Source organism: Propithecus coquereli, unplaced genomic scaffold (genome assembly GCF_000956105.1).
Source record: "Propithecus coquereli isolate 6110/MARCELLA unplaced genomic scaffold, Pcoq_1.0 Scaffold1, whole genome shotgun sequence".
Classification (NCBI taxonomy): Eukaryota; Metazoa; Chordata; class Mammalia; order Primates; family Indriidae; genus Propithecus; species Propithecus coquereli.
Genome location: NW_012133857.1, coordinates 13,453,731 through 13,481,588, shown reverse-complemented (window position 1 = coordinate 13,481,588; position 27,858 = coordinate 13,453,731). Strand labels below are relative to the sequence as shown.

The 27,858-nt window shown below is 39.0% G+C and overlaps 1 protein-coding gene across 1 annotated transcript in view; it reads right to left on the bottom strand.

Annotated features, from left to right (window-relative positions):
* The window catches only part of DOCK3 (dedicator of cytokinesis 3), a 681,302-nt gene extending 655,233 nt beyond the window's left edge, over positions 1-26,069 (bottom strand). Inside the window, exon 1 of the mRNA XM_012639462.1 lies at positions 25,856-26,069. Within this exon, the coding sequence (XP_012494916.1) occupies positions 25,856-26,069 (214 nt within the window). The remainder of the gene's footprint in view (positions 1-25,855) is intronic.
* Between the last annotated feature and the right edge of the window lie 1,789 nt (positions 26,070-27,858).

The window sequence follows — 27,858 nt, the reverse complement described above, 5'->3', positions numbered from 1 at the left end:
CAATCCATAAAATGGAGAAAATATCTGCAAAGCTTACCTACAAGGAACTTGTATCTAGAATATACAAAGAAATTTTAATATCAATAAAAAGAAAACTAACCTGATTTTTAAAAGGCAAAGGATCTGAATAGGCATTTCTCCAAAAAAATAAACAAATGGCACATAAGCACATAAAAACATGCTTAATATCATTAGCCATCAAATCAAAACCACAATGAGATACCCATTCTCACCCACCACAATGGCTAGTAGAAAATGATAGAAAATAAGTGTTGGCTAGGACACAGAAATTGGAACCATCACAAATTGATGATAGGTTGGAATGGCTGGATACCGTAGAAAACATAAAAAAAAACTGATGATAGGAATGTAAAATGGTGTGGCCATTTTGAAAAACTTTAGCAGTTTCTAAAAAAAAGTTAAACATAGACTTAACACATGACCCAGCCATTCCACTCCCAGATATGTACCCAAAAGAAACAAAAACATATATCCAAACATAGACGTGTACAGAAATGTTCATAAAATGTTCACAGCAGTATTATTTAAAGTAGCAAAAATGCAGGAAAAAACCCAAAATATCTAAGGAGTAGTATTGCATCAATGTTAATTTCCTGACTTTGACAAATGTACTGAGGTTATACAGGAGAATGTCCTTATCTTTAGATAATACATACTGAAGTATTTAGAGGTAAAGGGGTGTCATGTCTGCAAGTTAGAATAATAAAGAAAACATGGTAAAATGTTAACGTCTGTGGAATCCAGGTGAAGAATATTCAAAAATTCTTTTTATTATTTTTATAACTTCTCTGTAAGTGTTAAATTATTTCAAAATAAAAAGTATTCCAAAGTTTCTCAAGTCTATCTAAAAAAACCGATGGCATGAGTTCAAGTTTGCAGATTATCTCTCAATGTCCAAAACTCAAAATTAAGCAAAACAAAGTATAAAAATAGGAACAACAAATCCACTACATTTTCTACCTTAAAAAAGGCCCAATGCTCCTGTACAAATGTTAAGGGATATTTTCAAGATTCAGCGTTATTAAAACAAGGTAAAGGATTAACTGCCTCCCACACACCAGAAGGAGCACCATAAAAAGGGAAAACTTAACATACATGCAGAATGGTATAAACATACCAACTTAAAAAACAGAAATTTTCAGAATGGATGAAAAACATGATTCAACTGTATGATTTCCGTAAGAAATTCACTTAAAATATAAAGATATAGGTAAGTAGAAGTAAAAGAAAGGGAAAATATTTGCCACTCAAACATTAATCAAAGGGCATTTGAATGTTTATTGTAGCATAAGTCACAATTGCAAAGATGTGGAATCAACCCAAGTGCCCATAAATTCATAAGTGTATTAACAAAATGTGATATATATATATACCATGGAGTACTAGTCAGCCATAAAAAGGAATAAATTAATGTCTTTTGCTGCAATTTGGATGGAACCAGAGACCATTAGCCTAAGTGAAGTATCTCAAGAATGGAAAAACAAAGACCACATATACTCTCTAATAGGTTGGAACTAACTGATGAGCACACCTGGGCACAGAAAGAAGTAAAAATCATTGGAAATCAAGAAGGTGGAGGGGGAAAAATGGGAGGGATAAAATCCTACCTAACAGATACAATGAACACTATTCAGGATGATTGGCACACTTACAGCCCTGACTAAAGCATTATAAAAGCTATCCATGTATCGAAAACATTTGTACCACCTTAATATTTTGAAATTTAAAAAAACAAAATCAATCAATGGGAAAGCTAGCTGAGCTCAGTGGCTCACAAATATAATCCCAGCTACTCATAAGGCTGAAGCAGGAGGACTGCTTCAGGCCACGAGTTCAAGACCAGCCTGGGCAACATAGCAAGATCCTATCTCTAAAAACATTTTTTAAATTAGCCGGGCATGGTGGTGCATACCTGTAGTCCCAGAGACTCAGGAGGCTAATGCAAGAGGATTCCTTGAGTCCAGAAGTTCAAGGCTGCAATGAGCTATGATCACACCACTAAACTCCAGCCTGGGTGATGGAGCAAAATCCTGTCTTTAAAAAAGGGGCTGGGGGGAGAAGCTATATTAATTTCAGATGGACTGGATGTCAAAGTAAACAAAATCATTAGGAATAAAAATGGACATTTCAAAATGATGTAAAGGTCAATTCACCAAGAAAACATAACAATCCTGTATATGCATACAGATAACAGTAGAGCTTCAAAAACATACAAAGCATTAAAAGTAGATTTGAGCAGACAAAAGAAAGAGCAAACTTGAAATTAAAATTATCAAGTCTGGCTGGGTACAGTGGCTCACTCCTGTAATCCTAGCGCTTTGGGAGGCCAAGGTAGGAGGATCACTTGAGGCCATGAGTTCGAGATCAGCCTGAGCAACATAGCAAGATCCTGTCTCTACAAAAAACACAAAAATTAGCTGGGGGTGATGGTGCATGCCTGTAGTCCCAGCACTCAGGAGGGTGAGGAAGGAGGATCATTTGAGCTCAGGAGTTTGAGGCTGCAGTGAGCTACGATGACACCACTGCAATCTATCGCCTGGGCAATAGAGACCCTGTCTCAAAAAAAAAAAAAAAAAAGATCAAGTATCAAGAATGGAAAGAAAAAAGACTGAATAAAAGTGAATACAGATGAAGAGATGTGGATATCATCAAGCAGATCAATATTCAAACTGCAGGTATCCCAGAAGGAGAGGAGACACAGAAGAGGCAAGGAACTTATTTGGAGAAATTGTGACTGAAAACTTCCAAAATTTGGTGAAAGACATGAATATAAACATCTAAGAAGCCCAATGAACTCCAAGCAGGATAAACTCAGAGACTCACACTGAAGTACATTATAATTAAAATGTCAAAAACCAAAGACAAAAAGAGAATCTTGAAAACAGCAAGAGAGAAGTTATCACATACAAGAGAACTTCCATAAGACTGTCAGCAGATTTCTCAGCAGAAACTTGGATGGCCAGAAAGAGTGGGCTGATGTATTCAAAGTGCTGAAGAAAAAAAAAAGTCAGTGAAGAATCCTACATACAAAGACACTGTCCTTCTAAAGTGAGGGAGAAATTAAAACATTCCCAGAAAAACAAAAGCTGTGGGAGGCTGATACCACAAGATCTGCTCTGCCAGAAATGCAAAGGGAGTACTTTGGGTTGAAACGAAAAGACACTAGACAGTAACTCAAAGCCATATGAAAAAATAAAGATCACTGGTAAAGGAGCAATTAGAAAAGCTAATATTGTGACTTTGGTTTGTAACTCTAGTTTTTGTTTCCTATATGATTTAATGCATTAAAAATTTCATTAAATGAGACTAATACATTTAAAAAACAATTTTTAGTCTATGTTTTTGGACACAATATATTAAGATATATTTTTATGACATCAATAACTGAAAGGGGTGAGGACGGAGCTGTTACAGGAGCAAAGGTTTTTGTATGTTAGGGAAATTAGGCTGACATAAATGCAAATTAGAATGTTATGGCTTTACTATGTTATATTTAATACCCTTGTTAACCACAAAGAATATAGCAAAAGGAAATGAGAATAAAATTTAAATGTTCACCACAAAAAAAAATCAGCTAAATATATAAAAACACAGTAATTCAGGAAGAGGGGCAAAAAATATATAAGGTATATAGCAAAAAATATCAAAATGACAGAATTTGTTACCCCTTTATCAGTATTTACTTCAAATGTAAAGATATCAAACTCTCAAATCAAAAGAATGGCAGAAAACATTTTTTTAAATGATCCCACTATATGCGGTCTAAAACAGACTCATTTCAGATCCAAAGACACAACCAGATTGAAAGAAAAAGGATGGAAAAAGATATTCCATGCAAATAGTAACCAAAAGTGAGCAGGTATGGCTATACTATTATCAACACAAAATAGATTTTAAATCAAAAAAAGGTTACAAGAGGCCAGGCGTGGTGGCTCACGCCTGTAATCCTAGCAGTCTGGGAGGCTGAGGTGGGAGGATCACTTGAGCTCAGGAGTTTGAGACCAGCCTGAGCAAGAGTGAGACCCTATCTCTACTAAAAATAGAAAAATTAGCTGGGTGTGGTGGTGCATGCCTGTAGTCCCAGCTACTCAGGAGGCTAAGGCAGGAGAATCACTTGAGCCCAGGAGTTGGAGGTTGCTGTGAGCTAGGCTAATGCCATGGTGCTCTAGCCCCAGCAACAGAGCAAGACTCTGCCTCAAAACAAAAAAAAAAAAGGTCACAAGAGACAAACAAGGACATTAAATGTTAGTAAAAGGTCCAATACAGCAAGAAGATATAACAATTACACACATTTAGGTGCCTAATAACAGAATATATGAAGCAAAGATTGACAGAATTGATTGATCGGAGAAATAGTTGAACAGTAATAGTTGGAGACTTCACTATTACACTCTCAATAATGGATAGAACGACTAGAGAGAAATAAGGAAATAGAGGACTTGAACATTGCAATAAACCAAACTAGATTTAAAAGACACATACAGAACACTCTGTTCAATAACAACAGAATGTACAGTTTTCATGAGTACACATGGGACATTCTCCAAGATACATCATATGTTAGGTCATGAAATTCAGTTTTAACAGGCTTTAAAAGATAAATACCACATAAAGTATCTACTCTGACCACAACATAATGGACAAAAAAATCAGTAAAAGAAGGAAAACTGGAAATATCACAAATATATAGGAATTAACACACTCTTAAACAACCAATGGGTAAAAGAAGAAATCAAAAGAGAAATCAGAAAATAGAGATGAACAAAAACAAAACATACCAAAATTTCTGATAGAGAAAGCAGCGCTACAAAGAAAATTTATATCTATAAATGCTTAAACTAAAAAAGAAAAAAGATCTCAAATCAACATCCTACCTTTATAACTTAAGGGTCTAGAAAAAGAAGAACTAACTAAACCCAAACCTAGCAAAAGTAGTAAATACTAAAGATTAGAGCAGAGATAAATAAAATATTGAAAAATAGAAAAAATCAACAAAGCAAAAAGTTGGTTCTTTGAAAAGATCAACATAATAGGCAGATTTTAGCTAGATTGATAAACCTTCAGCCAGACTAAGAAAAAAAGAGAGAAAACAAATTATTGTAATTAGAAATGAGTAGGGACATTACCAATTCTACAGAAATAAAAAGGATTAAAAGAGAATACTATGAACAATTACAGACCAACAATTGGTTAATCTAGAAGAAATGAATAAGTTCCTAGAAATACAAAACCTACCAAGACTGATTCATGAAGAAAGGAAAAATCTGAACAAAGCAACGATGACTAAGGAGACTGAACCAGTATCAAAAACCTCCCCAACAAAGAAAAGCCCAGGACCAGATGGCTTCACTGCAGAATTCTACCAAACATTCAAGTAAGAATTAATACCAATCCTCCTGAAAGTTTTCCAAAAAATTGAAGAGGGAATCCTTCCAAGCTCCCTCTATAAGGACAGCATTACCTTGATATCAAAGCCAGACAAAGACACTGCAAGAAAAGTAGAGACCAATATCCATCATGAACACTGAAGCAAAAGTCCCCGAAAGACCACTAACAACTCAAATTCAACAGCACATTAAGAGGATTACACACCATGAGCAAGTGGGATTTATTCCTAGACTGCAAGGAGGGTTCAACACATAAAAATCAATCAACATAATACACACAAATACAATGAAGGACAAAACTGTATGATCACCTCAATTGATGCAGCAAAGGCACTATACAAAATTCAAAAACCTTTAATGATAAAAACACTCAACAAACTAGGAATAGGAGTAAACTACCTCAACGTTATAAAGACTATGTATGAACAGCTCACAGTTACCACACTCGATGGTGAAAGGCAAAGATTTTCCTCTAAGAACAAGAACAAAACAAGATGCCAGTTCTTGCCACCTCCACTCAACATAGTATTCCAAGACCTAGCCAGAGCAATTAGGCAAGAAAAGAGGGGGGGAAAGGAATTGGAAAGGAATAAGTAAAATTATCTCTATTCAAAGAAGACATAATCTTATACGTAGAAAACCCTAAAGATTCTACATACACACACCAAAAAAACTGTTAGAACTAATAAATGAAATCAGCAAAGTTACAGGATACGAAATCAACAGACAAAAATCAATTGTGTTTCCAAACACTAACAATGAACAATTCAAAAAGGAAATTTCGGGGTTATAGCTCAGGAGTAGAGCATTTGACTGCAAAAAGGAAATTTAAAAACCAATTCCATTTACAATAGCATCAAAAGAATAAAATACAATGTTGCTCAACTTACAACTGGGTTTTGTCTGACAAATCCATCATAAACTGAAAATACCATAAGTTGAAAATCCACTTAACCTACTGAACATAACTTACCCTAACTTACCTTAAACATGCTCAGAACACTTACATTACCCTATAGTTAAGCAAAATCATCTAACGAAAAGCCTATTTTATAATAAAAGTGTTGAAATCTCATGTAATTTATTGAATACTATGCTGAAAATGAAAACCAGATTGGTTGTATGGGTACTCAAAGCACAGTTTCTACTGAATGCATATCACTTTCACACCATGGTAAAGTTGAAAGATCCTAAAGTCAAATCATGGTAAGTCAGGGACCATTTATACTTAGGAACAAATCTAACCAAGGAGATGAAAGACTTGTACATTCAAAACTTCAAAACACTGCTGAAATAACTTAAAGAGGACAGATATGTATAGGCACATGTGCAAGTCAGGGGCTCCCACAAAAGCCACTATGGTGCAATTAAGGTGAGGGCCGGTGCACTCACCAGCCAACGTGTGATCGATCCACAGGCCTCTCCAGTATGCTGAGGGTGCACCACTGGCCGGTCTTGTCTGCGCCTCCAGGGAGATGGAGCACAAGCACACGTGTTAGGACTCAAAAGATGGTGAACTATCCCTGGGCAGGGCTAAGCCAGAGGAAACTCTGGTGGAGTTCCATAGCAGTCCTGATGTGCAAATCAGTCACCTGATCTGGGTACAGGGGTGAAAGACTAATCGAACCATCACTAGTAGCTGGTTTCCCTCAGGATAGCTGGTGCTCTCACACATTACCCACTTCCACGCAGTTTTATCCTGAAATTATCTCAACCTATTCTCAAACTTTAAATGGGTAAAACTGCGGGCTCGCGCGAGAGCGCCAGCTATCCTGAGGGAAACTTCGGAGGTCTTGGGGCCGAAACGATCTCAACCTATTCTCAAACTTTAAATGGGTATGAAGCCCTTCTGCTTTAGTTTGAGATGGATTTCTATCAGTTATAATTGAAAGAACCCAAACTCTGCGACTAGATTATAAACTCCTCAAGAACAAGAAGATGCTTGTTTTACCCACTAAATCTTACATGTAATAGGTATCTGATAAATACTTCTTGACTGATATCTGTCCTCTGGTAGTTGTATCCCAGATTCCATGATATGGGAGCAAAAACCTGTACAGGGAATCAGGATCTGAATTCAAGACCCAAAAAGCCAAACTGTATGACTTTGAGTAAATCACTATATTTCTCAGAGCTTGGTAATCCCATCTGAAAAACAAGAAATCTGAGTTACACCATTATGGTCCCTTCTAGATCTAAAATTTCATGAATATATGATCCTCAGCTAAAAATTCTTCTCTACCGGCACTGTTTCAACTACCATCTTCACAAAATACAACTTCCCAAATCTAATTCTCATAATCCTCTAGATTAAGGGTCTTGAAATACACCTGTATCTTCTTCCTTCATTGTTTCCCAGTACCTAGTATATACCAGATCTTAATAAAAGTCTATTAAATGAATAAAAAAAATGCAATGAGCTATTTTAACTTTCTAGTTAGATTTATATTTTTAACTCCATGTTACTACCTATGTTTCATTACCTTAAAAAAGACTTCTCTTCCACTCTTGCCAAGGAACAAAGTTTAACTTTCATTTCCCTCTTGTGGGCAATATAAAAACTATGGCTGATACCACCTTGTCAATCTCTGTCACATGTAATCTCAGTATCATCTTTATCCTCTACCTCCCCACCCCATCTCCTAAACACCATTAAAAATCATTTCAAATTCTCTATTTTCAAGGATGAGTTGTTCAACAATTTCTATCAATTTAGATTTCCTTATTAAATGTTTGAAATGTTTCTACCTATCTCCAACCACTAAAATCACATGAGTTCCTTTCTCTCAAATTTGGAATTTATTTTAACCTACATGATCTCTATGTAATGAACAATTAGGGAATATCCAGTTATAACATCCTAACTGAATATTTATAGATCTGCGGTCCCCAACCCCTGGGCCTCAGGCCACTACTGGTCTGTGGCCTCTTAGGGACCAGGCCACAGAGCTCCACAGGCACTCCCCACCCTCTTCACCCATTCCCCGTCCATGGAAAAATTGTCTTCTGTGAAACCTAGGAACAGGGGGGCTGCACAATAGGAGGTGAGTGGCGGGGCAGCAAGCAAAGCTTCATCTGTATTTACAGCTGCTCCCCATCACTGCCATCACTGCCTGAGCTCCTTTCCCGCCTACCCCTTGCACCCCCCAACCCTACGTCCATGGAAAAATTGTCTTCCATGAAGCCAGGCTCTGGTGCCAAAAAGGTTGGGGACCACTGGTATAGACGAACTGAAGAATATATGAAAAAGTCTATAGGGTTGACTCAAGACAATTAGACCGACTTTAACAAATTATCCTTAAATTCAACTTTTAAATCATTTTCATATGCTTAGGGGATTCTTGGGAGAATCATAAAATAAATGTCTCTCAGTGGTGAGGTTTGGACTAACTAAATTTTTTTTTCTTTTTATTCACCTCTACCTGCTCCTTCCCACAACTACAAATTAACTTGTGTAGTTTTAAGTTATTCTTTGAAATTACAGAAATAAAATTTTAGTACCTTGACCACGAATAGTAACTAATATGATAAGAAAGAACAAATCAGGATTGGGGAAGGACACAGATCTACCAGCAAAATGGGATATGCATACTGGGAAGCAGGAAAAGACAAAATCCCCAGATTCACATAATACACATTTTTACAGATACAAACAACAAACATAACAGGCCATGTGGTAGCCTGGGCTAAGTGAAACAGAAAATAATCTTGCTATTAATACAAAACAAAGGAAAAAATGAATATGAAAAATCCACAACTAGGATCATACTCAATGATGAAAGACACAGTTTTCCCCCCAAGATCAGGAACAAGACAAGGATGCCAGCTTTCGCCTATTTAATATAATAGTGGAAGTTCTAGCCAGAGCACTTAGGCAAGAAAAAGAAACAAAAGACATTCAAATTGGAAAGGAAGATTATCTCTATTTCCAGATGACATGGTCTTATATGTAGAAAACCTGAAAGAATTTTTAAAAAGGCCTGTTAGAACTAATAAATGAATTCGGTAGTTGCGAAATATAAAATTAACATGCAAAATCCAGTTGTATTTCTATAAATGAACAATACAAAAACAATATGAAAAGGAAATTAAGAAAATAATTCCATTTACAACAGCCTCAAACAATAAAATACTTAGGTATAAATTTAACCAAAAAGGTTAAAAAGTTGTACATTGAAAATTACAAAACATTGTTGAAAGAAATTAAAGACTTAAATAAATGTAAAGCTGGCCAGTGTTCACTGATTGGAAGACTTAACATTGTTACGATGACAATACTGCCTGAAGCAATCAATAGATTCAACTCAATTCCTGTCAAAATTCCAACGGCATTCTTTGCAGAAATAGAAAAATTCACCCTGAAATTCACAGGGAATTTCAAGGGATCTCTAAGAGCCAAAACGATCTTGAAAAATAACAGAGTTGGAGGACTCACACTTCTGATTTTAAAACTTACTACAACGCTACAGAATGAAAAACAGTATGGTACTGGTATAAAGACAGAATTATAGAGACCTATGAAACAGAACAGAGAGCCCAGAAATAAACCCTCACATACATGCTCTAATGATTTGACAGAGTGTCAATATCATTCCATGGGAAAAGAACAGTATCCTCAATAAATGGTACTGGGAAAACTGGATATCCACAAAGAATGAAATTGGACTCTTGTTATATGCCACATACAAAAATTAACTTGAAATGGATCAAAGATCTAAACATAAAAGCTACAACTATAAAACACTTAGAAGAAAACATAGAGGGAAATCTTCATGACATTGGATTTAACCATGATTTCTCGGATATGACACCAAAGGCATATGCAAAAGAAAAATTATGTAAATTAGACTTCATCAAACTTAAAAACTTTGTGTACCGGCCGGGTGCGGTGGCTCACGCCTGTAATCCTAGCACTCTGGGAGGCCGAGGCGGGCGGATTGTTTGAGCTCAGGAGTTCGCAACCAGCCTGAGCAAGAGCAAGACCCCGTCTCTACTAAAAATAGAAAGAAATTAATCAGACAACTAAAAAAAAATATATAGAAAAAAATTAGCTGGGCATGGTGGCACATGCCTGTAGTCCCAGCTACTCATGAGGCTGAGGCAGAAGGATTGCTTGAGCCCAGGAGTTTGAGGTTGCTGTGAGCTAGGTTGATGCCACGGCACTCACTCTAGCCAGGGCAACAAAAGAGAGACTCTGTCTCAAAAAAAAAAAAAAAAACTTTGTGTACCAAAAGATACTATCGACAGAGTAAAAAGGCAAACTACAGAATGGGAGAAAATATCTGCAAACCATATATCTGATAAGGGATTAATATCCAGAATACATAAAGAACTACAATTAAACAAAAAAAATTGATTTAAAATACAGGCAAAGGACTGTAATAGACATTTTTACAAAGACAATATACAAATGTCCAAATAAGTACATGAAAAGATTCTCAACATCACTAATTATTAGGGAAATGCAAATCAAAACCACAATGAGGCCAGGTACAGAGGCTCACACCTATAATCCCAGCGCTTTGGGAGTCCAAGACAGGAGGATCACTTGAGGCCAGGATTTGAGACCAGCCTAGGTAACATATCAAGACCCCTATCTCTACAAAAAATTTAAAAATTAGCCGGGGGCCAGGCGTGGTGGCTCATGCCTGTAATCCTAGTATTTTGGGAGGCCAAGGTGGGAGGATCACTTGAGGCCAGGAGTTCAAGACCAGCTTGGGAAACATAGGCAACATAGCGAGGCCTCATCTCTACAAAAAATAGAAAAATTAGCTGGCATAGTGGTATATGCCTATAGTCCTAGCTACCAGGGAGGCTGAGGTGGGAGGATCTCTTGAGGCCAGGAGTTCAAGACCAGCCTGGGCAACACAGCAAGACACCATCTCTTAATATTGTTGTATATTTACTCACATATTTATTTTCTAGAGCTCTTTTTTCCTATGCATTTCTGCTCTTCCATCTTGATTCTATTTCCTTTGGCCTAAAGAAACTTCTTTAATATTTCCTGTATTGTGAGTCTGCCAAATATAAACTATAGCAAAAAAAAAAAAAAAAAAAAAAAAAACCCTCTCTTAAAAAAAAAAAAAAAAAGAACAACACAGAGACAGAATGATGGCCATGCATGGTGCTCACACCTACAATCCCAACACTTTGGGAGGCTGAGGCAGGAGTATCACTTGAGGCCAGGCATTTGAGATCAGCCTGGGCAACATAGCAAGATTCCATCTCTACAAAAAAAATTAAAAATTAAAAAATTAGTTGAGCATGGTGGTGCACACCCATAATCCTAGCTACTTGGGAGGCTAAGGCAACAGGCTCACTTGAGCCCAGGAGTTCAAGGTTACAGTGAGCCATGATCACACCCCTGCACTTCAGTCTGGGCAAGAGTGTGACCCTTTCACAAAAAAAAAAAAAAAAAGGTAGAATAGTAGTTGCCAGGTGTTAGGGGAGAGGGGGAATGGGGAGTTATTGTTTAATGGGTATAAAATTTCAGTTTGGGATGATGAAAAAATTCTGGAGATGGATAGTGGTGATGGTTGCACAACAATATGAACATACTTAATGCCATGGAACTCTATAATGAAAAATAGTCAAAATGGCAAATTTTATGTCACATATATTTTATCACAATAAAAGAAAATTTACAACAACCATATGGGAAAATCTTCATGACCCTGAATTTGGCAATTGTTTCTTAAGTATGACACCAAAGCACAGATAAGAAAAGAAAAAAATAGATAAACTGGACTTCATCAAAATTAAAAACTTTTATACATCTAGAGATACTACCAAGAGAGTGAAAAGATAACCACAGAATTGGCAAAAATATCTTCAATTCGTCTATTTGATAAGGGATTAATATCCAGAAAATATAAAGAGCTCCTACAACTCAACAACAAAAAGCAAACAAACCAATTCAAAAATGGGCAAAAGACTTGAACGGACATTTCTCCAAAGAAGATATACAGATGGCCAAAAAACACATGAAAAGATGCTCAATATCACTAATCACTGAGTTGGAAAATGCAATTCAAAACCACAATGAGATACCACTTCATATCCATTAATGTGGCTAGTATTTTTTTATAAAAAAGTGGAAAATAAGAAGTGTTGGTGAGGATGTGGAGGAACTGGAACCCTCATGCATTGTTGACAGGAATGTAAAAAAGTGCAACTACCATGGAAAAAAGTTTGGGGATATTTTCAAAAGTTAAACATGGAATAATCATATGATCCAGCAATTCCAATCTTAGGTATCTACTCAAGAGAATTGAAAATAGAGACTCAAACAGATATCTGTACATCAACGTACACAGCAGCTTTATTCACAGCAGCTGAAAGATAGAAACAACCTAACTGTATCTATCAACAAATGAATGGATAAACAAATGGGATACATACACATACAACAGAATATTATTCAGCTATAAAAAAGGAAGGAAATTTTGATATGTACTACAACACAGATGAAACCTGAAAATCTTAGGCTAAGTGAAATCAGCCAGACACAAAAGAACAAATATTGTATGATTCCACTTATATGAGGTACCTAGAACAGTCAAATTCATAGAGACAGAAAGTAGAATAGAGGTTACCAGGGGCTGGGGATACAGGGGAATGGGGAGTTATTCCTTAATGGGTATAGAGTTTCTATTTGGGATGATGAAAAAGTTTTGGAAATAAATGGTGCTGGTTATAAACACTTTGAATATACTTAATGCCACTCAATTGTACACTTAAAATGGGCAAAATGTAAATGTTATGCATATCTAACCACAATAAAAATAAGAAAAACAAATTTTTAAAAATCAAAAAATATCTAGGTGAAGAGTTAACCAATTAAAACTGATCATTACTCTATACACCTAACACAGAAACCTGCACAATTTCTGAGAGAGCAAATTAAAAAAAACAATGAGCACTTGTAGAACAACCACAGTATCATTACTTACAATCATAAACCACTGTCTCAGTATATTTATATATTGCATATATTTATATTTATGTTATATATTATAATATTATATATTATTATTTCAGTATGTTTAAACATATCAAAACATTTTCATTTCAAAAAGTTCCTTACTGCCATCCATAGTGCTCCAAGTACTAAGTGTTTCTTCCCATTCGTATACTGAAAAACAAAATAAAACCCCCTCCTTCCTGGCTTTACTCATGACAAGATGGTTGCAGCAGTACCATATGTCACATCCACGTGCATCCACCCAGAAGAGAAACTTCCCTCTACACAGATTAAATTTACATTGGGTTCCATCACTCCCAGAGTACTGCCTCTGTTCCAAAGACAGGCATTCCTAAAGGGCTTTGACCATGAGTCAAAAAGTTCTTTTAGGTCGGGCACGGTGGCTCATGCCTGTAATCCTAGCACCCTGGAAGCTGAGGCGGGTGGATCGCTCAAGGTCAGGAGTTCGAGACCAGCCTGAGCAAGAGCGAGACCCCGCTTCTACTAAAAATAGAAAGAAATTGGCCAAACAACTAAAAATAGAAAAAATTAGCTGGGCATGGTGGCGCATGCCTGTAGCCCCAGCTACTCGGGAGGCTGAGGCAGGAGGATCACTTGAGCCCAGGAGTTGGAGGTTGCTGTGAGCTAGGCTAACACCACGGCACTCTAGCCCAGGCAAGACAGTGAGACTCTGTCTCAAAAAAAAAAAAAAAGTTATTTTAACAGGATTGAGTCTATCACAAAGAAACTGAATCTCACACCACAGGAGAGTAAAGGAGCCACTTTAGTTTTTCACACATTTGATTACTCAGTTTCCCTTGACCAAGTTCAATTCAGGCCTAGCTTGCAAATGTATGGCTGGGGAAAGAAGAAAACAGCAATGAGGTGCTGCCAAATTGGAAAAGGATAATACCCCAAGTAGCGACAGAGAAAAGAAATGTACAGAGGTATAAAGGATACCAAAACAAAACAAAAATACCACTTAAATTCACTGATAGTGAGTCAAAGAATCCCACACATCCCCCCTCTGAAATTCCCTACAAGCATCACAACCAGATGAGAAGAGGAATAAATAAACAAGAGAACCACAAATTGGAACTAAAAATTTTCCTATGGATTTCAGTGAGGAAGAAACAAATTATCACTGCATTAACATCATAATCACTTGTTTATATTAATAATGTCAAATCACCAGAAATTCAGTTAAACAATTGATACCCAAGAAGTAGAACAATGAGTGCTTGTATAACAACCACAGTATCATTACTTACAATCATATACCACTGGCTCAGTATATTTATATATTATATATATTTATATTTATATATATTTTATAGCTTAAATATTTCAGTATGTTTAAACATATCAAAAAATTTTCATTTCAAAAAGTTCCTTCCTGCCTTTTACTTTTGTAATGCTTGAGGATTTATTCCTCTCAAGTATGTATCAATTCTGAAATTTTTGAAAATGCAAGTCTGTAGAGGAAATAATGCCCTATACTGACAAGGGTGCTGAAAACAAGTACCCTCACTGCCCTAGAGGACAACTTGGCAACAGTTCACTTCAAACAACCAACTGCTCAAAAGAAGAAAATTAGAGTATATCCATATTAGGCAAGAGCAGTCATTACAACAATGAACATTTCAGATATAAGAAAATGTTCACAGTATAACAGATTTTTAAAATAAAAGTAGATTATAATATAAACCGTAAGGTCCTAAATTTATTCTAAATGTCTCCTTAAACATATATATATAAAAAAGAGTGGAAAGATATGCCAATATGTTCAGAGGGGGTCTGTCTGGGGACAAAAAAACGACATTTCCTTTATTTGTGTGTGTTTTTCTATATTTACTGACATTTCTATAATGATATATATGTTATGTTACTCAGAGAGAAATGTTACATAGAAAAATATAAAGCTCAAATGTATTCAACGCAACTGAATTCACAATACAGGGAAGACTAGAATATGCTGTATTTTAGGAAAAATCCAACAAAAATAGACAAAATTTCTTCTTGTGCTCTTAAAGGTTTAACCTTGAGTTCTTTGGAAAAGTCACTCATCCAAAGCATAGCATTCCCCAAAGATGTCAAACGAAACAGGCATTATTGGAATAAGTTCAAATTGCGTCCCAATTACCTGGGGTAAGATTTCCGAATCACTGCTGTGATCACTATGAAACACTATGTGGAGAAGGATTCATAATCAGTCATTTGAACTCAGCTGTAGACAGCAAACCTCTCTGACAGGCTCAGGACAGGAAAAAAACCAAGAAAAAAAGTATATTCATGATGTCACAAATTTCTAACAATCAAATATTATTAGATTCATAGTCTGCCTTTTAAAATACCTTATAATACCATCAAGATTAACAAAGCAAAATAAAACTCTTCACTAGGTTGGACTTTTAATTAAATATTCATTGATCACTCACTATGTGCTAGTGGACTAGGACTAGTACTATGTACTAGGTCCTGATAATACAAACATGAAGACAAAGTTCCTTGTCCTCAAGAAACTCAGTCTCCTGAGTCAAAGAGATGCAATTAAGCATGATCTAAATGGATAAATGCCATACCAGAGATGGAAACCAACTACTTCAGGAGAAGCAGCAATGCTTATTTATATCAGGCAGAGCTGGGAAAGGCACCAAAGAGGAGAAGACATTTGAGCTTTTTCAGTTGGCATTCCCCAGGCACATAAAGGCAGTCATAGTATTCTAGTCACACAATACTGCGGTCCCCAACTCCCGGGGCCACAGCCTGTTACTGGTCCATGGCCCGTTAGCAAACTAGCCTTCAATCACTGCCTGAGCTCCATATCACCCACCACACCCCAGCACACCATCTGTGGAAAAATTATCTTCCATGAAACTGGTCCCTGGTGGCAAAAAGGTTGGGGACTGCTGATATAACAACCTGAGCAAAGCAACAAACATAGGAAACTTATAGGCCTGTCTGGAAAAGGATGAGTTGTCTACCACATCTACAGTGTAGGGAATGTGGAGAGAATGTCAGAAACAAAACTCAAGAAAAGTTTAGTGCCACCCTTCCTCCTGTACATGAAGATGAAAATGGAGTCAACATTTTTTCAATGCTGATATTTGTCATTCCCCATGCTTAAAAGTAAGTCCACACAGACCTCTTAGAATCTTTCCTCCTCTAAAATATCTCTGCCAAAGACCACAGTCCGGCCAGGAGCCCATCCTAACCCCAAACAGTATCAGGTTCACGAAGGTGGCACAGCTGGCACTGTCATGAAATGTTCATCCAGATAATTTGCATTCAAAACACAACATTGCAAAGTCCACTTTTTTAGACATTAGACACTTCCTTCTAGGGCAATAAAATTTTTTCCTATCCTATTGAACATTTTTAATAGCCACTTGGAAAAAGACAGAAGATAGGCTTATCAATTGTGTAGATAAAGTTTCAAGAAAAAGACAATATGTGGGATCACAAATTTAACCTTCAAAAAGATTTGACAGTTTGAGCTTTGCACGCAAGAAGAGGCAGAAGTTTTTGTCTTATCTCTTTATCATTTTACAAACTTTTGTTTCTCTGTATGCTAGGAAAATTTCACACATAAGGAATATCTGAAGAAGTGAAGATCTTAGTGCATTTGGGTGCTTTTGTATATGGTCAATGCTGATGTGTTAGGTGTCTAGGGAAATCATGCTTCAGGGCCTTCTTGGCAAGACAGCTTCTGAATGACTGGAGGATATTTATGTTTGTGCTGAGGAGGGCAGGGAGTAGGCACACTGGAGTGGGGAACTCTCCATTGGTAAGCAGGGCAATCAGTTGCTTTGTAGATATGCTACTTCATTATACCTGTAACAGTGTTCTATGTCTGTAGTCCACTGAAATGTCAAGCTCCAGAAATGCAAGGTGTTGGTCAGGTCACAAAGTAGTAGGACCTTGTTGATTGTGAAATGGAGGGATAATGTCAAGGTAGTTTGGGGGTAAAAAGACAAATAAGATTTTACTGGTGAATTTCCATATTTAATTTGTACATGAACCTTTTTTTTAAAGTTGCATGTTAACTGGGTGTAAAGTATTGTCTGCTTTGTGCTTTGAGTAAAAAGGAAAAAAAAACCACTTGAGTTAAATTGTTACTCTATTGTGTACTATTACATATACCTTTTCTTTTAGAAAGGGTTAATTATAATTACTATTTACAAAAAAAAAAAAAAAAAAAGATTTGACAGTTTGTACTAATGAGCCAAACACAGTGGTTAAAATGTAACAGAAATAAATTTTTTAAGTCTTTTAAAAACAAAACTAAAGGCCGGGCACGGTGGCTCACGCCTGTAATCCTAGCACTCTGGGAGGCCAAGGCGGGCGGATTGTTTGAGCTCAGGAGTTCGAGACCAGCCTGAGCAAGAGCGAGACCCCGTCTCTACTAAAAATAGAAAGAAATTAATCGGACAACTAAAAATATATAGAAAAAATTAGCCGGGCATGGTGGCGCATGCCTGTAGTCCCAGCTACTCGGGAGGCTGAGGCAGAAGGATCGCTTGAGCCCAGGAGTTTGAGGTTGCTGTGAGCTAGGCTGACGCCACGGCACTCACTCTAGCCCAGAAAAAAGAGTGAGACTCTGTCTCAAAAAAAAAAAAAAAAAAAAAAATGAAACTAAAATTTGACTTGTATGTTTAATATCAATCATACAAGTTCAGGATACAGGAGATACAGTTTAACTTCATATGAAATAAAACCTAGAGTTTAGTTGTTATAAATTCAATGAGCAATTAGTGTGAAATGGCAGTTTCAAAGTCTCCAAAAATCAGGCTTGATGCCACATTAACAAAAATGTCCAATTCAAAAATGTCCAATTCAATACGACAAATGCGTGTATAAAAATTTCTGTAGGCCAGATACTGAATTATGTCTGCCAAGAATACAAAGATAGACCGGGTGCAGTGGCTCATGCCTGTAATCCAAGCACTCAGGGAGGCCGAGGCAGGAGGATCGCTTGAGTTCAAGAGTTCAAGACAAGTCTGAGCAAGAGCGAGACCCGGTCTCTAGTAAAAATAGAAAAAAATCAGCCAGGCACGGTGGCACATGCCTGTAGTCCCAGCTACTTGGGAGGCTGAGCCGGAGGCTCTCTTGAGCCCAGGAGTTTGAGGTTGCTGTGAGCTAGGTTGACGCCACAACACTCTAGCCTGGGCAACAAAGCAAGACTCTGTCTCAAAAAAAAAAAAGAATACAAAGATATGGCCAGGCACAGTGGCTCACACTTATAATCCTAGCACTCTGGGAGGATGAGTCTGGAGGACTGCTTGAGGCCAGGAGTTTGAGACCAGCCTGAGCAGGAGTGAGACCCCCATCTCTACAAAAAACAGAAAAATTAGCCAGGCATGGTGGCGCATGCCTGTTAGTCCCAGCTATTCAAGAGGCTGAGGCAGGAGAATTGCTTGAGCTCAGGAGTCTGAGGTTGCAGTGAGCTATGATCAGGCCACTGCAATCCAGCCCAAGTGACAGAGCGAGACTCTGTCTCAAAAGAAAAAAAAAAGATAAACGTGGCATGATCCCTACTTTAAAGAGTTTATAGCCCAAAACATATTTTTTTAACCACGAATCACAAAATCAATTAAACTGTCACCAATATTTTCAATGAAATAGAAAATATCAGCATACACTGTTCAAAGCACACAGTAATACTAATTACTACATCATTAAATTTTTGTTTAACTGTTTCATACATATGTATACATATAACTATTAATATATGTATTATACATATAAGATAACTTCAAATGTATTTCTACCATAGATCATAGTCAAAAGTTGGAAAGACATTAGTCTAATGGAAGAGGATAAAGCAAATATACCACTGTAAGGTACAAAGTACTACAGGATTTAGCAGAATAAAATATATCTGGTTGGAGAAAGAGAAGGGTATTGTCAAGGATCTAGAAAAGTATTTACAGAGAAAGCAATATATGAGAGGAGCCTTGACAGACAGGAAATAATTCAAGAGATGAAGACACGGGGAAAAGACAACCTGTGTAGAAGAATTAATATAAACAAAGACATGACAGCAAATAAGAAATGTTTAGGCCGGGCGCGGTGGCTCACGGCTGTAATCCTAGCTCTCTGGGAGGCCGAGGCGGGCGGATTGTTTGAGCTCAGGAGTTCGAGATCAGCCTGAGCAAGAGCGAGACCCCATCTCTACTAAAATTAGAAAGAAATTAATTGGACAACTAAAAATATATAGAAAAAATGAGCCGGGCATGGTGGCACATGCCTGTAGTCCCAGCTACTCAGGAGGCTGAGGCAGGAGGATCACTTGAGCCCAGGAGTTGGAGGTTGCTGTGAGCTAGGATGACACCACGGCACTCTAGCCCGGGCAACACAGTGAGACTCTGTCTCAAAAAAAAAAAAGAGAAAAAGAAGAAGAATGTTCTAGTGGTGGCTCATGCTTGTAATCCTAGCACTCTGGGAGGCCGAGGCAAGTGGATCACTTGAGCTCAGGAGTTCGAGACCAGCCTGAGGAAGAGGGAGACCCCATCTCTATTGAAAAATAGAAAAATTAGCTGGGCGTCATGGTACACGCCTGTAGTCCCAGCTATCTGGGAGGCTGAGGCAGGAGGATCACTTGAGTCCAGGAGTAGGGGTGCTGTGAGATACGCTGACGCCACGGCACTCTACTCAGTACAACACAGTCAGACTCTGCCTCAAAAAAAAAAAAAAAAAAGCTATTCTAATTATAGCTATCTAACAATAAAATGGGCTGTCCCAAGAAGTGGTGAGGGCACTGTCACTAGATGTCTTTATAAGGCCAAATGCACATCTGTTGGAGGTATGGTACTAAATCTGTATTATAAAGTTCTGTGCTTATCACATTATAATTCTTCCATCAATGTTGGTTCTCATTTATCACCAAGAGCTCATGAATCAATTTTGAAGGAAGAGGGAGAAACAGATAGGAGCAAGAGGTTGGGATTTTATTCTATTGTAGATAAGCAGGAAAACAGGAAGTTTCAGAGTGATATTTCCCAATATAATAATTACCTTTACTAGAGTATCTTAATATGTGATATAGCAAATCAACTGCAAGTACCTGAGCCATAGCTAAAATAATTTGGTAATGTATTTATTTTTAAAAAATTAAGGCTTCCAGAGCCTTTATGTGAAGAAAAAAATCTTGCTTTTCCATACAAAATCTGTCAAGAGGGGGTACACAAGACACTTGAAAGCATAATCATAAACAGGTTTGTTCATTATAGTGAAAGTACAACATTGGAACTAAAATCCTAATATAGCGTAACCAATAATGCTTACATATTGGGAATAATTTTAGATCATTCTTATAATCAAGAATAAAGACACAGGAATTTAAAAAACATTCAAAGTCGGTGCGGTGGATCATGCCTATAATCCTAGCACTCTGGGAGGCCAAGGCAGAAGGACTGCTTGAGGCCAGGAGTTCAAGACCACCCTGAGCAAGAGCTAGATCCCGTCTCTACAAAAAATAATAGAAAAATTAGCCAGGTATGGAGGAACATGCCTGTAGCCCCGGCTACTCAGGAGATTGAGACACGAAAATTGTTTGAACCCAGGAGTTTGAGGTTGTAGAGAGCTATGATGATGCCACTACACTCTAGCCTGGGAGACAGAGCAAGACTCTGTCTTAAAAAAAAAAAAAAAAAAATTCAAAATACAAATTACTAAAAATTAATGGCCATTTTTTTTGAGATTTTCATGCTTCAGAATGTTGTCTAAAAATGCTAGACAGAAAATGGTCCTATGTTTACAATTTTAGCTTAATGTTTCTAAAGCATATTCTAATACTATATGATAAAGTGAACTGTAAACCTGAATTCTATTGAATAGGGTTGTATATTAACTTTTCTATTAAAAATGCTGATAATTTCATGTTACTTCCTGTTTGCTTTATAGAATGACAGATCAAAATAAATCCATCTTGGTTTAAGAAGACACTCAATAAATGTTTACTTAATTCAACTTCTTTTCCCCTGCTAACAATGCCTTAAAAGAGGGCAATAGTACCTACCCATCATACTCCTCAAGGCAGTATAAAAACCTGCCTTCTGAACTTGGCATGTCCTTATCTATGTACATCCAGTTTAAATTAAAAACGGTAGAGTATGCCTAATCTTTCAAGCCAGAGACACACAGTACTGACAAACTGCTTTCAGAGGCAATGGTGTAATAAAATAACCTGTGGCTTAGAATCCCAAACTCCTGGGTTCAAATCTCAATCCAGCACTTACTAGCTTAAGTACCTTAGATCACTCACTTAACTTCTCTCAGCTAAAGCTTCTTTCTCAACTGTTTAAAAAAGAGAGGAGAGGTGATATTATGACGTAAGGCTCAAGTAGGATTATGAAATGTGGAAGTTCCCTGTAAACACTAAACCCCTGATGATAAGACATCAAGCACATCCTCACTTTTCAGAACAAAATAAAGTCCTGGGTATATGACATATTCTCTACCCCTGGAGTAGATGTCTTTACCTCTAAAAGAGGTATTAGGGCCCTTCCAGAGACTTCAAAAGCTGGGCTTCCCTCAAGGAGCAAGTAACTAAAGAGCTTACTGTCCTCAGGCTATTTCAGTGAGTTGTAGTCAGTTTACTAACAGCTTTACTCAAATTTTGTGACCACTGGTTCTTTCAGATCTGGTTACATGGACCTATTCCCTTCCCACCTTTAGACTCCTCTACACCACAAGATCTTTATAAGCTAAATTTCTTTTAAGGACTAATGGCTGAAAAAAAAAAAACTGCTTTTTTTTCCCCCCTCCCCATCTGGGAAAAACCAAGCAAGAGGAAATTAGGTAAAAGTAAAGCAGAAAATATGCATTACCTTCTAAATTAGGAAAAAAATAAATATAACATTAGAAAACTAAAATGTAAATTATTCTGGTTGGAAATGAGAAAAATTTTTCATGGTCTCCTAAATGGGGATTAGGAAAAAATAAGCAATAAATGCCCTGGAATTATTAAAAAATTTGCCTCATGACAGCAGGAGAATAAACAAGATGAACTTCTGAGGCGGCATCTGCTTCTAAGATGTCAAACTAACATATATTCACTCACACCTTTACTGCTTTTCTATTCTAGTTTATTTTTTGTTTTATTTATTGTTGCTGTTTGCTGCTGCTGCTATTAGAGGGTGAGAAAAGTATTTTCTTGAGTTTTGTTTTCTGTGTTTTGTAGTTTTGGTACTATCAGTATGGAGAAAGACAAGTGTTTCACAAAAATAGCTGGATTTTTCTCAGCTAAAGCACTTCAGAGCAGGAAGTTTCTTGGAAAGGTAGAATAAAGAATAGAAGGATGCAGGGCTTTCTAAGCATTCATGGCAACAGAAAGGAAAGCAGAGATCTTCTAAGAGGGAGAGACATAAGGAGTCAAAACATGGGCTAACAGGTTTAATAAAGAACAGTCTCCTATAAAACTAGAGAAGGAGAGCAAGACAGTCAAGCGTATCACAAAACACTGCCCATTGCCAAGAAGAAAATTAAGGGAATATACAATTGTTGAAGGACAAGAAAGGATTAACAACCTCTGAGATCCTGTTTCTTCATCTGTATAATTAAGACTACACTGAGAATAGTCACGGAGTAACGTTAAGTCACAATGATTGGCCCATCATAGATCCTCAAAAAAGGGCAGTGCCTTCCCCATCACCTAAAGTCAATCACAGAATATTACAATGGAAAGGAAAGCTCAGGCATCACCTATTCATAAATAAATAAATAAACCAAATATAACCAAATGTTATAACCTGTGCAGAATTCCCATATTATAAAAAATTTAAAAGGCAGTCAGATAGTACTACACAATCTCAAAAGCCTTACCAATGTCAAATACAGATGAACAGTTGCAGTGGGAAAAAACTCTTTGCACTGCTGCAACAGGGGACTCCTTCCCTCACCAACATCAGGGCAAAAGGAGGTCCTCCTCCTTACATTTCTTCAAATTGGTGGGAAGGAAGTTTAAGTTTTCCCTCCTTGCCATGGGATTACAGATTGACAAGCAGAGACAAATCTGTGCTCCAAGTTAGTCATAAAAATCAAAGCTGAAACTCAAAACATGTTCTCATAGGAACAATGATAATGGTTAAATTTTCAGGCTAACCCTCACAGCAATTAAACAATGCAGCTAAAATGTCATTTTAATTGACTATTTTGCTCATTATAAATACAATATTTAAGCTATTTTATAGAGTGAACAGGATTTTATGAAAAGGCCTAAAAGTGTAGCCCTAACATGCTTATGGAAAAAATTTGTTCTGAGTTTTAAACAATTTACACAAAAACTTTTAGACCATAACCAAGGAAGGGACAGTAAAAGAAAGCTGTGAGAAAAATAGGGAGAGAGTTGCCCGGTTTGGCAGAAAAGACATGTGAATTATACTAAACCACATCTGCTAAGGAAATGTCTTCAGAATAACTGTCTCTTTCAGTTAACAAGCATCTAAGTCCTGCCCTGTACCCAACGCTGTCCCCCTCCACACGGAATAACAATTTTTCTAAAGCTAAACACATGGTCCCAGGAATGCAAGAATTTCATTCGATCTTGCTGAGTAAATCACACCCCAAATCATAGTGCTTTGAGATTCACATACACCTACCTTGATCACCCTGCATTGGCTCTGTCCCAGAACTAATACACTTAGTATTACCATTAGTTTAAGTACTAAGGGGAAAAGAAGAAACTAACATTTAATAAGCACTGGATATGCTCTCATTTGATTTTGACGACCTTGTGAGATAGCTAAACATTATCCCCAATTTACACATTAAGAAAATGATGTTAAATAACTTGCACACCGCAGCAGTAAAGAAAAGCCAGGACTCCGAATTCCATCTTTTCCATTACTCAGAGGTTCCTCCCCAAAAAGGAAAGAAATTAATCACTTAGATGCTACCGGACAATCGACCACTTTCACATCAATTACTTGTTATTCTAGTTAAGCAATTCTGAAAGCAAGTTATGGAGAAAAGAAAACATTAACTCCTCATTTCACAGAATCAACTCAGTATTTGGGGAATGCTTAAGAGAAGGGGTAAAATGTCCCCAGAGGTGAATCCTGGCTCTTTGCATCATTTCCCAACTCCTTCTAGACAAAGACTCTAGAAGGAGGGCTCCTTTTATCACTTCCATCCTACCATAGCTAATTTTTTCAGAAAGGTTATCTTTCAAAACAAGATTTTCTACCAGCATTGAAGACCTCTGTGCAGGTCCTTAAATGTAAGTAAACTTCATTTTGACATGACTATTTCACATAACTTGCTTGTATCACAAAATATTCCAAAACATTTGTTACCACTGCAGTTTAAAAAGTTATTTTGTAGTGAATTGTGAACTAAATCTTGATTAAACTGCAGTAAAATTGGAAAACAAAAATCTATGTTTAGACAGATTTCCTATCCAAAATTTTCCATTACAAGCTTGGGGAATACAAAAAAAAACCTGTACACTCAACATTTTAAATGTTTCTAACTGAACAAGATGATAGGTGACTTAGAATAACGCAGTGTGGCTTAACTCTCCTATCATGTAGTTGTCACAAACACTGACATTGTAAAAGTAAAACTAACATTCAATTCCTTAAATTATTGGATGTTCTTTTAAAGAAATTGAATGTTAAAAGAATTATTTAGCTTCTGGAGTTTAACACTCATAACAGATAAAAAGAGGATTCTAAGAGGAATAACGGTCTCATCTGAAAACAGGGGTTTTTAAAAAACAAAACCGTTTCTATAAAATACCTAAACTTAACATTGATACATGTCAAAAAACACTTCCCATTTTAAGATAATTACTTCTAATACTGAAGGCAAAACAAATTAAAACGGATGAAACATTTCCAGTCAAATGTCTGCAGAATTTTGAACTGAGAAAATGATGTCAACGTTTTCATCTTTTTTTTGTAAGGTTCCAGTCCAAAATTAAACAGCCATCAGGTTCATCAACTCAGGTGCAGAAACTCACTAAATTCGGGGTTTTGGAGCGAAGAAAACAGATTCCCTGAATTTGACTTCTTGAGTAAAACTGCCCTGTGCCCTACACCAGAAACAGTCCACCGCCCGGGCCTCGCCCGCCCCTCCCGCGGGCCGCACCTGCCGAGGCCGCGCCGCCAGCGCCCCCTGTCGCCCTCAGCGCACCCGGAGGCCCGCGCCCACTCCCGCCCCCGCACCGCCCCCCCACCCCTGCGCCGAGGCCGCGCAGCCTGCGGGCAGGGGCGGGGGCGCAAGGGAGCTAATCGAGGCAGGGCCCGGAGCTCGGGCGCGTCCTCTGGAATCCCAGCCGCAGCCAGGCCGAATCCTCACCTACCTACGCCGTATTTCTCCTCCTCTGTGGGGGTCCACATGGCCGGGCCGGGCGCGGCTCCGCGGGCGCGGCGGCCGGGCGACAGCGCGGCGAGGACGGCCGCGGGCCCGGCTGTGGCGCACCGCGAGCCGAGGCGGGGGCGGTCAGGCGGCGCGGGGCAGTGGGCGGCGCATCCCTCACAGGCCGTCCGGGATGCCACTGCTACCGCCGCCACGTCTGAACCGCAAGGCTCCGTGGGTGGCGCAGCAGCCCCGGGCGACGCGGGCGAGGGCTCGTCACCTGTCCGTCGCCGCCGCTCCCGCGCCGGGTCTCGGTTCCTCCCAGCACCGCGGCTCCGCTCCCCGCGCCGCCGCGGCTCGGCTCGCCTCAGCGGGCTCGCAGGACGCCCGCGCATGCGCCACTCCCTGCCGCGCAGGGGCTCGCGCAGCCCGGGCTCGCGCCGCCCGAGCCCGCGCGCCAGCGGAGGGAAATCTGCGAGAGGCGATTGGACCTGCTGGCACCCGCAAGACAGGCTCCTCCGCCGGCTGGGGGCCCTCAGACGCAGCTAACTCTGGAGCGGGCGAAGCTGGGCAGGTGGGCAACCCCCTTGAATCCCCACCAGCTTCCTCTTCCATTGCCTCTGGCCAGGGGCACGGAGATGACCACGGGCCCCCAGGTCGGAGAGGGGAGATACGGAAAAGGAGGAGACGACACCATTTTCAAACCCATCCCATTTTCACCCACAGTCGTGTCATGGCCATATCCTTGGTAAGGTTCCCAAGCCACCGTGCGCTTTCCCAGGGCCTGCCGGAGGGGTGCATTCCTGCCCCTCGCTCCTGGACGCTCTCCAGGCCGAGGCCGCTGACACCTCCTGGGTTCTTGCTTCACTAAGTAGGCCTGAGTGGTTAATATTTGAGACCTGAACAATCACAGGAGCCTTCCTAGTAAGGAAGCACTTCCTCATTGGGCTCTGAGGGTTCCTACCCAGGGCACTGCCTCCTATGTGTTCCTGAGTAGTTCTGGTTCTGACCCGAAATTTTCCTTCTCTCCCTCGTCCCTAAGAATCCATTTACTCTGATATCTACAGATGTCACCTTGTGATCCCAAGTCAACCCCCTCATCAAAGACCAGGAACTGCAGGACTTCGCCTTTCCACCTACATCTGGACTCACATGGTGTTCCCAGCTCTAATCCCAGCAGATCCATTCATCTCTATCACCAGCACTACCAAGTCAAAACCCTGGTGTCATCCCTCACGTCTTGGCCAGCCCCACTCTTAAAAGTACAACTGAGCACCTCACCTCCAGGAAGCCTGCCCTGACCCAGCAGCCAGCCCACTGGATCCTTCCCTCTTTTTTCTGGGATTCCAGATGTGTTCAGTTTGTGTCTTATTTCCCTCATAAGACTGTCAACTCCCAGAAGGCAAACTCTAAGCTAAAGTCATCTTTCTGGTCCCTCAGCACCCAACCCAACATCTGGTGTATGGGTGTTGAGTGGAAAGCAAGATTAATACAAGGATATTTTGGCAATTAACAGATCTTGGGTTTTTTGGGGGGGAGGTTGGTTTGTTTGTTTTTTGAGACAGTCTCACTCTGTCACCCGGGCTATAGTTCCCTAGCGTCAGCCTAGCCCACAGCAACCTCAAACTCCTGGCCTCAAGCAATCCTTCTGCCTCAGCCTCCCAAGTAGCTGGGACTACAGGCATGTGCCTCCAAGCCTGGCTAATTTTTTCTATTTTTAGTAGAGACGGGGTCTTGCTCCTGCTCAGGCTGGTCTTGAACTCCTGAGTTCAAGGGATCTTCCTGCCTTGGCCTCCCAGAGTGCTAGGATTACAGGTGTGAGCCACCACACCCAGTCACAACAAATCTTGTTGATTCTTCCTTCAAAGTGTCCTTTATCAGGCCTGGGAAGAGGCCTGACCGTATTCACCTGGATTATTGCCACCCCCTCCCACCTTCTGATTTATAGGCTCCTCCCCCCACCAATGAAAGGTGCCCACTCCTGCCCAGAAAATGTCTGTTCTGTGAATGTTCGCATTTCTCAACAGCCAGATACACTTCTGTCTTTTTTTGGAGGCGGGGAGTATGAGGGGGTTGTTCCAGGAACATAACAAAAGAGATGTCTTTATATATGTAGCTAACTGTTTCAGGAAGATAGACCCCTACCCAATGGCCACCATGGAATGAAGCCACAGTCCCACAAAG